At 41.0% G+C, this 12,500-nt stretch overlaps 1 protein-coding gene across 1 annotated transcript in view; it reads left to right on the top strand.

The window, feature by feature from the left end:
• The window catches only part of LOC116038265 (Fc receptor-like B), a 9,955-nt gene extending 1,317 nt beyond the window's left edge, over positions 1 to 8,638 (top strand). Inside the window, exons 2-6 of the mRNA XM_035994338.1 lie at positions 514 to 549; positions 728 to 997; positions 1,077 to 1,319; positions 4,911 to 5,006; positions 8,250 to 8,638. Of these exons, the coding sequence (XP_035850231.1) occupies positions 514 to 549; positions 728 to 997; positions 1,077 to 1,319; positions 4,911 to 5,006; positions 8,250 to 8,299 (695 nt within the window). The 3' untranslated portion in view covers positions 8,300 to 8,638. The remainder of the gene's footprint in view (positions 1 to 513; positions 550 to 727; positions 998 to 1,076; positions 1,320 to 4,910; positions 5,007 to 8,249) is intronic.
• The last annotated feature ends 3,862 nt before the right edge of the window (positions 8,639 to 12,500 follow it).

Below are 12,500 nucleotides of genomic sequence, written 5' to 3'. Positions count from 1 at the left end.
CATGTGTGTGTGTATGTATGCATACATGTAGTTCCAATGAGACAACCTGTATGGGGACCGAAGTGAGAAAAGTTACATATGGCGTTTTTCCACTACATGGTACCTGTTTGACTCGCCTCCACTCTACTCGCCGTTTTTTGTGTTTTCCGTTATGATAAAAAGTACCTGGTACCTGCTAACAGGTACTTTTTTTAGTACCACCTCTGTTGAGGTTCCAAGCGAGCTGAGGCGATACCAAAAGGTGACGCGCAAGCTACAGACGGGGGTGTCCTGAACAAACCCAACCTGAGCTCCAAATGCAACGCTCCGTTCTGGCGTAGACATACACGCGGATAGCTCATAATGCGTAAGTTAACACTCCACTTGGCTTTAGAATGTTTACGTGAAGTTATGATGTTACGTTGCATAACTATCTCATATCAATGCATTGGTTTTCGGTGAACTACAGCCAGAGTTTTTCTGTTTTGATGTCTTGTTGCCTGTTAAACTAACCTGAGGGTCATTTCTCTTCAGTTCTGATCTCACTGCTGAGCTGCACAACCAACCAAGGTCAGTAGACTTCTTTGTCACATCTGAACAGTTATTCACTCACTAACAGAAAAGTTAGTGTTTCAGACAGTGTTTGAGGAGTTAAACTGCAGTGCAGTGAACAGTGAAATGAGGAATGTGTCAGAATGAAAATCATCATCTCTAACTGCATCTTTCTGTCCCTCCTCCCTCCCTCCAGCCTCTCTGACTGTGAGTCCAAGCAGCTCTCAGATGTTTAAAAGACAGTCTGTCTCTCTGAGCTGTGAGGAGGACGACAGCTCTGCTGGATGGACTCTGAGGAGGAACACAACCAGAGACACCAGGACTCAGTGTGGAGATGGCTGGGGAAGACCTACTGGTGTTAATTCTTCCTGTAACATCAGCTACATGGTCCCATGGTACAGTGGAGTTTACTGGTGTGAGTCCAGAGAGGGAGCAACCAGTAACAGCATCAACATCACTGTCACTGGTAAGATCAGACTGTGGAGTCAGTATTGATGAAGCTGTGTGTGAATGGATGACATGCTGTAGTTTGTCTCTGTGTTGAGATGGACCAGTGATCCTGCAGAGTCCTGTCCTCCCTGTGATGGAGGGAGAAGACCTCACTCTGCTCTGTAGAACAAAGACGTCCTCCAACCTCCCAGCTGGTTTCTATAAAGATGGCTCCTTCATCAGGACTGAGCCTGCAGGTCACATGACCATCCACCATGTTTCCAGGTCTGATGAAGGCCTCTACAAGTGTCTCATCAGCAGTGTTGGAGAGTCTCCACCCAGCTGGGTCTCTGTCACAGGTGAGGAGGTTAAAGGTCATTCTTCAGCTTAGGGCGCTTTCACACCTAGGGCCCTATCTTGCACCCGGCGCAGCGCAGCGCAGAGCAGAGCAGAGCAGAGCAGAGCAGAGCCCAACGGAAGTGTCTTTGCTAGTTTAAGATGGACACAGTTTAAATTTCCCATCCAGCGCCCGTGTCGTTTTAAATAGCAAATGCACCTGCGCCCATCTTTGCGCCCATGGGCGTGCTGGTCTTACAGGGAGGTGTGTTCAGGTGCATTATGGGCGTGCTGGTCTTACAGGGAGGTGTGTTCAGGTGCATTATGGGCGTGCTGGTCTTACAGGGAGGTGTGTTCAGGTGCATTATGGGCGTGCTGGTCTTACAGGGAGGTGTGTTCAGGTGCATTCTGGGCGTATTGCTATCTTGAGGCAGCGGGAAGTGATGGCGCCGTTGACCAACAAAAACCTGGTTTAAAGTCAATAATGCAGCATTTCATTGTTATTTTAACAGAGCATTAGTAAAATGCTCCTAGGCTCGTACACAGCACGTGCACACTATGCTTGTTACACACACAGGAACGCACAGCAGCACACACACATGCAGAAGATTACAAATAAAAATATTACGGTGCAAATCCTCCATCATAACAGCAATGCTCCAAGGTCCAAACGCGCCTGGCTTTTAAAGGGAATGGGAGATGATCTCTGATTGGTTTATTGCATGTTACGCACAAAACACCCCTCTGATTAATGAAGACACTAAGGCTATGTTTAGACAGAAACGATCTGAAGAAAAAACGCAAAAGTGGATATGCACACGCCCTAAACGCACCTGCGCCAGGTGCTACACACCGTGTGCTTAGATCGTTAAAATAGGGCCCTTAGAGTTTGGTAGACTCTGTGATTCGGGGGCATCATTTTTTATTTGGTTCTGTTTGTGTTTACACAGCACTTTGTCACGTGCACCAAACCTGGTCTTTGAGATGATGATGATGATGTGTGGTCATTATAGGTTATGGATCTGAACATTATCATCACTTTAATCATTTATACGTCAGTAAATTGTGCGCAAGGTGGAAATTGTAGGCTAGTAAATACATTGATTTTTGAGTCACTTCCTGTGTGTCTGATTGCGTTCTCACATGATGTGAACTGAACTCTGGAGAACTTTGGTCCATACCAAAGTTCAAATGAGCTTTTACACCGCCCCAAACCATCGGGACTATCCAAGGAAACGCTCAGATGTGGAAGCATCCTAACACACCGTCTGATATTAGATATTTCTACCTCTAACTACACCAAGGGAATTCACTCAAATAATACACAACATTGGAATTTAAAGTCTTATGCCTCACATAGAAATAGAGGAACAGTAAAATGGTTGACCGTGTTAACTACTTACTTTTATTTCTGTGCATACTTTTTGTTCATTTCAGGGAAACCCACGACAACCAGTCCTCCTACAACCCCCTCTTCTAGCTTCAACACTTCTTCCCCTCCCCCCTCCAGTCCCGGCTCCTCTCCTCCTCCCCTTGTGTTCTGGTCCGTTTCAGTCGGTGTCCTGGTTCTCCTGGTTCTCCTGGTTCTGCTGGTTCTGCTGGTGAGACGATGCATCGGTAGGAAACCTAAAGGTTAGTTTAAGACAAAATGACTCAAATCATGCCAGTGTTGAAAATCACTGATATTACTATTTCAAAATTTGGGGTGAAGTTTATCAAATAAGTAGACATTTTGAAACTGTTTCTTCAAGTCAAACGTCTCTTAGGATTCTCATGAATCACTATTCTGTTGTTGACAAACCATCATCACCACGAGGGCCCTTTAGCATGCTCCGGAGCTTTTGATCAGATCACATAATCTTCCTCATGTTTCCATCTTTAACCATGTCTCTTTAATGGATAAACTGATTGAAAGTGATGTTAACTTTGGTTTATTTCAGCTGAAGTAGAAGCTGGAGATGATGACGTCACATACAGCGATATCACAATATCACGTAACGTGCAACAGCCAATCAGACGGAGCGGAGGTAAAGATGTTTTTATTGATTTTCAGAAGACTCTGAGGGACGGTGTGTGTGTTCTTGTTTTAATGTCTTGAGAGGACGTTTGGGGAAGAGAGCATTTTATAAAATAAGGATATTTTAAAAACTAAATCAATGTTTTAGTCCACAACAGTCGCACTGTAAGGTCTATTTTGGTAGATGATAGCGTGTGTTGTGCTTGTCATGAGAGTCTGGGTGTCTGGTACCGTGTGGTTAACACCTCTAACAGCTCTAACAGCTCTAACAGCTCTGTGGTGGTTGTCTAGTTTCCTGTTTCTCATAGCAACCCTTCACCTGAGTGTGGTCTGCACACTCTTTACTGCAGGACACAGGAACAAACTAAGATGATATATATATAAACTATACATTTGCAAATTTACATATATCTGTATGTGATGATCACTTACAATAGATCTAAAGTAAGGGAATATGTTCATGTAAACAGTAAAATGCTGTTGTTAAGGAAATCTCTACATCTTTATATATGGTCTATGATCTCTACATCTTTATATATGGTCTATGATCTCTGCATCTTTATATACGGTCTATGATCTCTACATCTTTATATACGGTCTATGATCTCTGCATCTTTATATACGGTCTATGATCTCTACATCTTTATATACGTCTATGATCTCTACATCTTTATATACGGTCTATGATCTCTACATCTTTATATATGGTCTATGATCTCTGCATCTTTATATACAGTCTATGATCTCTACATCTTTATATATGGTCTATGATCTCTACATCTTTATATACGGTCTACGATCTCTACATCTTTATATACGGTCTATGATCTCTACATCTTTATATACGGTCTATGATCTCTACATCTTTATATACGGTCTACGATCTCTACATCTTTATATACAGTCTATGATCTCTACATCTTTATATACGGTCTACGATCTCTACATCTTTATATACAGTCTATGATCTCTACATCTTTATATACGGTCTATGATCTCTGCATCTTTATATACGGTCTATGATCTCTACATCTTTATATACGCTCTATGATCTCTACATCTTTATATACGGTCAAAGATGTAGAGATCGTAGACCGTATATAAAGATGTAGAGTTCATAGACTGTATTTAAAGATGCAGCGATAGGCGCTGACCAGATCTGCTGCCGTTAAATTAACCAAACAGCGGATTGATCGCTGTCCTCCAGACTGATCAGAACTGCGTCTAGGCAACGCTATGCTATGCATGGCAACGGTGTGTTATACTTAGCAAAGGTCTGTTATCAAGAAATAACAGACCGCAGAATGCCTTAAAATTCAACCAATCTTGAATAAATAAATAACAAATGCATGCTGCAGATGCATTAGGATTTTATCTTGTATTAGTAAAGTAGTAAAGTTTTTTCTTATATTCTCATAACATTTTAAGTTGTACTTCCCCTTAACTAGTAAACTTTGTACACTTCTGTCTTAAAGCTATAGTCTGATATTTGCTGCTATATTTTATCAACTATTTATTTAGTCCTTTTCTAATACTATGGGAAGAAGTATTATTGATTGTAGTAAAAGTTAAATAATCAATGTCATTTCTTCTCCAGAGAGTGATCCTGCTGCAATCTACTCTGAAGTGAGAACAGAAGACGTCTGTTACGGACAAATAGTGATCAAAGATAAGAAATCAAACAGGAAGAGAGGTACGGCTGCTCTTCTATGTCTCCATCACTAGAAACGAGTTTCTTACCAACAAACAGGAGAAAATATTGTCTTTGTTAGGAACTATTTTCATTAGCGGATTAATCCTCACCTGGTGTTCTATAAGTATTTGTGAATGAACTACAGAGTGTGTTCATGGTGATGAAGAAACATGTCATCCAGTGCAACAGGGACTATCTTTACATGCAAAGTATTCCGTTTTTTGCCCTTATTCTGATAAAGACAATGTTCCGAATAAGCTGACATGTAAAATAACACCGGATTAATACTTTAAGACGACAACAGACTAAAAATCTAACAAAGAATATAAATATTCATCCTGTCTCAAAGTTAGGATTTAAGTTTGGATATAGAAGAGGAGACGGACTCAGTAGAACAAAGATACTTTATTTTCTGCGTCTCAAACTGACCTTTGATACGACTAATAATTGTCTAGTTTTTTTTTGTTCCACTCTGCGTGTAAAACCACAGCAGCCACGTCCTCCTGTTGATTCTAGTGAACTGTCATGTGACATCGGTGAGGTTTCTCTCTACACCCTCTGCAAGCAGCTTTGTGGTCGTCCACTTTCCTGTTTCATATAAATGCCCACCAGTTATATTTGCTATTTGTTCAGACCAGGTCTAAAAACCTGCAGCCATGCCCATAACAACTCTAATAATAATTCTCCATGAACAATAATCCTAGAGCAGTATACATATTCTTTATATGACAAGTGTTATATCAGTACCTGCAGTAATGTGATGTGTATTTTATTTGATTTTCCAGAGAGAGAGAGATCCAGCTGCAGTCTACTCAGCAGTGAGAGGAGCTGAAGACGTCAGTTATGGACAAATAGTGATTAAATCAAACAGGACCAGAGGTACAGCTGCTCTTTATTTCTCAACTTTCAACTGAGCCAGTTTCCAGTCTTTATGCTAAGCTAAGCTAACCACTTCCAGCTCTGTACTGAACATACAGAAAATAAGGCTGATAATCATCCCCTCTCGCTCTCAGGAAGAAAGAGAATAAGAGGATTTCCCCCAAAAAATTGAGAATATAATAAACTATTCCTATAAATAGATATAAGTAAGTACAGAAGGGCAAAAACAATGACTATGTTTACATGCACAAAATATTCCAGTCTTTGCCTCTTATTCTGAAAATCCAAATAGAATATGATGTTTACACGACCTGTATCAAATTCAGAATATTGTCATATTCTAAATAATGCTGCAAAGTTTACATCGTTTACTAGGGAAAGACCGATTATCGGCCCTGGCGGATTATTGGGCGTTTTTTGCCAGTTTGCAGATTATCTGTATCAGCTTTTTTTTTTGCCTGATAACCGATAAAGTTAATGAATTAAAAAGTGTTGTACTTTGGCTCGGCTACAGCTCTGTGTCTGTCCCTCTGCTTTGGTTTCACTCACCACTGAGTCTGACTTCATGTCCTTCATGTCTCATATATTAAATAATTGCTTAAAGCGTTTTTAAAAAGTTTTGTGTTGGAGTTAATTTTAACTTAAATAACAATATGTAACTTTCTGCCGCTAGGGGTCTGTCAACCCAAACAATGGATGTGTTAAACACCATCGCTGATTAGAATGCATCTGTTCACGGACGAGTTTACCCATTCAAGTTTATTCACGTTACGTTACGCTAGAGCAGCCTCTCTCTCCTCCGTCGTCATCCTTCTGGATCTTTCTGCTGCCTTTGACACAGTGAACCACCAGATCCTCATTTCGACACTCCAGGATCTGGGTGTCTCAGGTTCTGCGCTCTCTTTGCTCACATCTTACCTGGCAAACCGAACCTACCGGGTAACTTGGAGAGGATCTACCTCAGAACCTTGCCCACTCAAAACTGGGGTTCCTCAGGGATCAGTCCTGGGTCCCCTCCTCTTCTCTCTGTACACCAACTCTCTCGGGTCTTTCAGTCACACGGCTTTTCTTATCACAGCTACGCAGATGACACCCAACTAATTCTCTCCTTTCCTGAGTCTGAAACTCAGGTAGCAGCACGTATCTCGGCCTGTCTGACTGACATCTCGTCTTGGATGTCCACACACCATCTGAAACTCAACCTCGACAAGACTGAGCTCCTTTTCCTTCCAGGGAAGGGCTCTCCTACCCAAGACCTGACTATAACAATTGACAACTCTGTGGTAGTCCCCACCCAGACTGCTAGAAACCTGGGTGTGACACTTGACGACCAACTCTCCTTCACTGCAACTACCCGATCGTGTAGATACATGGTGCATAACATCAGAAAGATACGTCCCCTTCTCACGTAGAAGGCAGCTCAGGTTCTGGTTCAGGCTCTAGTCATCTCACGTCTAGACTACTGCAACTCCCTCCTGATTGGCCTGCCTGCATGTGCCATCCGGCCCCTGCAGCTCATTCAGAACACAGCAGCTCGACTTGTCTTCAACCTCCCCAAGTTCTCTCACACTACACCGCTCCTCCGCTCTCTTCACTGGTTACCAGTTGCTGCCCGCATTCGCTTCAAGACACTAGTACTTACATACAGGGCCACGAACGGATCAGCCCCAGCATACATACAGCATACATACAGAACATGGTCAAACCCTATACCCCAACCCGCTCACTTCGCTCTGCATCATCACCTTATTGACGTCAGGATGGCCGAAAACCTAAGTATCTTCCGCCGAAGGCTAAAAACACATCTTTTCCGACTACACCTCAGATAAAGTGACATTTTAATGCAGAAATGTTACATATTGTACCTTTAAAGATTTTCATTTTCACTGTAAATGCATATCGGTTCCAAATATCGGTTTCATTCACTTCTAATAATCGGTATCGGCCTTTAAAAACAAGTATCTGTCGATCCCTAATATATATCTTCACACAGTCTTTTAAAATTAGTCTTGCTGTCTAATTTTATTTTAATTCAGTACAGTTTTTTTTTACTTCTCTTTTCAATTTCTGAGAAAAATATTGTACATTTTACTTTTACTATTCTGTTTTACCTTTGAGATAAAACAGCACTGATGTGTTTTTCAAATGTATGCATAATATTTCCTGGACTTGTTCATGGACTGGACTACGACATTTAACCTGCGATGGTCTGTGGGCTTATGGGAAATGGTGTTCATTAAATGCTGCAAAAAAACAGAAACATGGAAGAAATATATATATATATATATATACAACTCACTGTTTGTCTGCTGATGGAGTTTGTCTCCAACAGTTTCTCATATTGTTTGAACTGTTTGTGTTCAGAGCCTCCAGCAGACCCAGAGGTCCTCTACTCCTCACTGAGGAAGACCTGAACACCATCACACCAGTCCAACCAGTGGAGTCCAGCCGGCCAATCACTGGTCCCCAGAGACCCTCACACCTCGCTACATTGATCTGTTTGATTTCTTATTAAAGCTAAATGAGATTAATGCAGCAGCAAAGAGACAAACCACTTATATTTAGAGCATGTTTGCGTTCTTTCAACGGGTTTGTGCAAAAAATACTTCCCCTATAAGTGTTTTGTACGGTTCACAACACCAACAAATATCAACTGAACAGAGTCTAATGATAATAACTATTTACTGATATTGATATATTGTATTTATGAGCTTGTTTCTGTGCAGGATCAATAAACTCTGGTGTCTCCTCGTGTGGTTCTGTGGGTTTCACATCTCTGACAGATGGAACATTTGTTCTGGTTGAGGCTAACCGATCCACACTTCTCTTCAGCAGATAACAGAGAACAAACACACCTCAGACTATAAACAGCTGCAACATCAGCCAGCGGTTGGAAACTTTACACCAATCAGAAACAGCTACAGAGCAGAGGGTCTGAGGTTAGATTCTGTAGTCGGTGAACATTCAGTCTGTAATTTTTTAAAAGTTTAAACATCACAGAAATGATCAGGTTCTGTTTTTCAGCTACATGATAACAGACAATGTTTTATGAGTAGATATACAGGATGCTGTTCTTCCACACCAGAAATATTGACTATTACACTCAGACTGCTTTTACACCCACTTCCATGGATGTATTCCATGAGAATAGAGCTAGAAGTTAACACATCAAGTCAAACCTAACTCTGACAGCTGAAGGGCAGCAACAAGCATGTTAGATTTTTTACTATCTGAACCGTCATGAAGCCATGTGACACAGCCAGGCCACACTTACTAAATATGTATCTTCTTCTTTTGCACATATTTCTGTATTTAAACTGTAAGCTTTTACAGCCCGGACAATAACTGCACATTCCTGTGCAAATGTTCACATTCAAATCAGACCCTTTATATACATATTCTGATCTTTTTCAATAAGATGCTGATTGATAAACTCTGTTTGATGACAGCATCAATATCAGTGGAGTCAGACAGCCAGCAGGTGGCAGCACAGCACCTTCTCTTTCTTTACACATGTCACTGTGTTAGAGGAACATTTAGGCTGCAAAATTAATAAAATAAAGTGCTTTGACATGTCAACACACAAACATGACATCATATCACATAATGTCCAAACCAACAGTTGATTAATTTCAGAAACACTCAATTCAATTAAATTTTATTAATAGTATCAAATCATAACAAGAGTTATCTCGAGACACTTTACAGATAGAGTAGGTCTAGAGTCTAGACCACACTCCCAACAATTCCAGTAATTCCCCCAAGAGCAAGCATTAAGTGTGACAGTGGAGAGGAAAAACTCCCTTTTAGGAAGAAACCTGGGACAGACCCAGACTCTTGGTAGGAGGTGTCTGACGGTGCCGGTTGGGGTTGTGATGAACAGTGGAAATAATAGTCACAATAAAGGATAAAGGAACAGTGACTACAAAAGGTAGTCGTAGTAGTTCATGTCACACACACTGTAAGAAAATTCAAGGTAGTTTAACTTGGAAATGCAAGTTCACCTGCTGCCTTGAAAATCAAAGTTCACTCAACTTGAAGACTGCCTTTGTTTCAACTTAGAAATTAAAGTTAATGAGGTTGATGTAACTACAGAGTTCTAGTTTTGTTAAAGTTGTTCTTTTAGTTGATTTAACTTTTTATTACTTGGTTTAACTTCATACTTTAAGTTAAAACAAATAATTTATTTTCTTTCATAATGCAAGAAATCTTCCTTGCCTGGTATAACAGACATACTTTCCTTCTTTATTACAACTCACAGCTTCAAGTTAAAACAACATAACCACATTTATAGCAGAGATAGCGTGGGTGTTTGGGTGTGGCCGCCCCAGGCCCCGTGCGAAATAAGCACCCCTCCAAAGCCGCTGATCTTGGGTCACTTGACACAAAAGGGCCGCTAGTAAAGTGACACGCCGGAGCTTAATGGCTGAACTGGGGGAACTATCTTCTAATCTAATCTAATCTCAGAGATCAGATAGATAGATTCCTGCGAATGCGTTGGTTCAAGACATCATTGTAATTATAGTTATTTGAAATGACATTATCTAGTCAAAATATATTTCAGATATTCAACATGTTGAAGTTTTAACTACAACAATCAAAGTTGTAGATATCTGACTAGTGAGAATATCATTTTAATATAATAATTGACCCTGAAGCTCAACACCAGACCAATACAAAACTAAAATAAAATAAAGTGGACGGTCCTGAAGGACAACACAAGGGTTACATGTTGAAACTGAAATAGTCCACGCCCTCCCTGCTGCTCCTTCCCTCCTTCTGTCTCTCTCTGTCCCTCTCCTTCCCTTTTTCATGTAACAGACATTTTTCATGCAGTTGGTCAAACATAAGATCACCCTTTTAGCTGAAAAAGTTGAATACAACACTTATTTATCACAAAACCAATACTGTATAATACATTAAAATATGTGACATAATATTTATACATCAAATCCTACCATTGAACTATTCCATGTAAAACCGTAACTGTTAGTTAAACATTATTCACACTTTCATAAATCCAGTCTCATTATCAGAAGAAGATGAAATGTATATGTATGTATGAAGTGTAAATATAAATCCATCTCTCTCTCTCTCTCTCTCTCTCTCTCTCGCTCTCTCTCTCTCTTCTATCTATCTATCTATCTATCTATCTATCTATCTATCTATCTATCTATCTATCTATCTATCTATCTATCTATCAATCTATCTATCTATCTATCTATCTATCCATCCATCCATCCATCCATCCATCCATCCACCCACCCACCCATCTATCCATCCATCCATCCATCCATCCATCCATCCATCCATCCATCCATCTATCTATCTATCTATCTATCTATCTATCTATCTATCTATCTATCTATCAGTAGCAGAGATAGCGTGGGTGCTTGGGTGTGGCCACCCCAGGGCCCCGTGCCAATCAGGGGCCCCTCAAACGCCGCCGATCTTGCGTCACTTGACGAGAACGGGGGCCAAAGTGACACATTGCAGATTATTAGCTGACAGAAGCTAATTACTGCAGATGATCTCATGTTATAATAATCCAGCTCTTCTTATCAAACATATAGATAATAGAGCCATGTCAGTTATATAGTGTGGCACTGATTGAGCTCACCTGGCCTGTTCAGCACCGTCGCTGTCCATCAGCTGTCTCTGTCCACCAGCTGTCTCTGTCCATCAGCTGTCTCTGTCCATCAGCTGTCTCTGTCCACCAGCAGTCTCTGTCCATCAGCTGTCTCTGTCCACCAGCTGTCTCTGTCCATCAGCTGTCTCTGTCCATCAGTTGTCTCTGTCCATCAGCTGTCTCTGTCCATCAGCTGTCTCTGTCCACCAGCTGTCTCTGTCCATCAGCTGTCTCTGTCCACCAGCTGTCTCTGTCCATCAGCTGTCTCTGTCCATCAGTTGTCTCTGTCCATCAGCTGTCTCTGTCCACCAGCTGTCTCTGTCCACCAGCTGTCTCTGTCCACCAGCTGTCTCTGTCCATCAGTTGTCTCTGTCCATCAGCTGTCTCTGTCCATCAGCTGTCTCTGTCCACCAGCTGTCTCTGTCCATCAGCTGTCTCTGTCCACCAGCTGTCTCTGTCCATCAGTTGTCTCTGTCCATCAGTTGTCTCTGTCCATCAGCTGTCTCTGTCCATCAGCTGTCTCTGTCCGTGGTGCTGAAACATTTCTTGACTGGCAAACTTCTTTCTTAGTTCATCAATACTAACTTGTGTCTTTTCTTTGTGTTCTATTAGACATATAGACTTACTTGGCTCAACCAGTGACACATTATAATGTGCATTCATCAGATATTTTACTGTTTGTTTTTAACGGTTACAATTTTAAAATGACTTGGTAGCAGAGGGCCCCATGATGAAGCTCCGCCCCCACTGTACTGAGAGTCTAGCTCCACCCCTGCTATCTATCTATCTATCTATCTATCTATCTATCTATCTATCTATCTCTCTATCTATCTATCTATCTATCTATCTATCTATCTATCTATCTATCTATCTGTCTATCTATCTATCTATCTATCTATCTATCTCTCTATCTATCTATCTATCTATCTATCTATCTGTCTATCTATCTATCTATCTATCTATCTATCTATCTATCTCTATCTATC

This window comes from Sander lucioperca, chromosome 17, assembly GCF_008315115.2.
Source record: "Sander lucioperca isolate FBNREF2018 chromosome 17, SLUC_FBN_1.2, whole genome shotgun sequence".
NCBI classification, from domain to species: domain Eukaryota; kingdom Metazoa; phylum Chordata; class Actinopteri; order Perciformes; family Percidae; genus Sander; species Sander lucioperca.
Note: the sequence above shows the minus strand (reverse complement) of the source record. Positions and strands in the feature narration are given on the sequence as shown.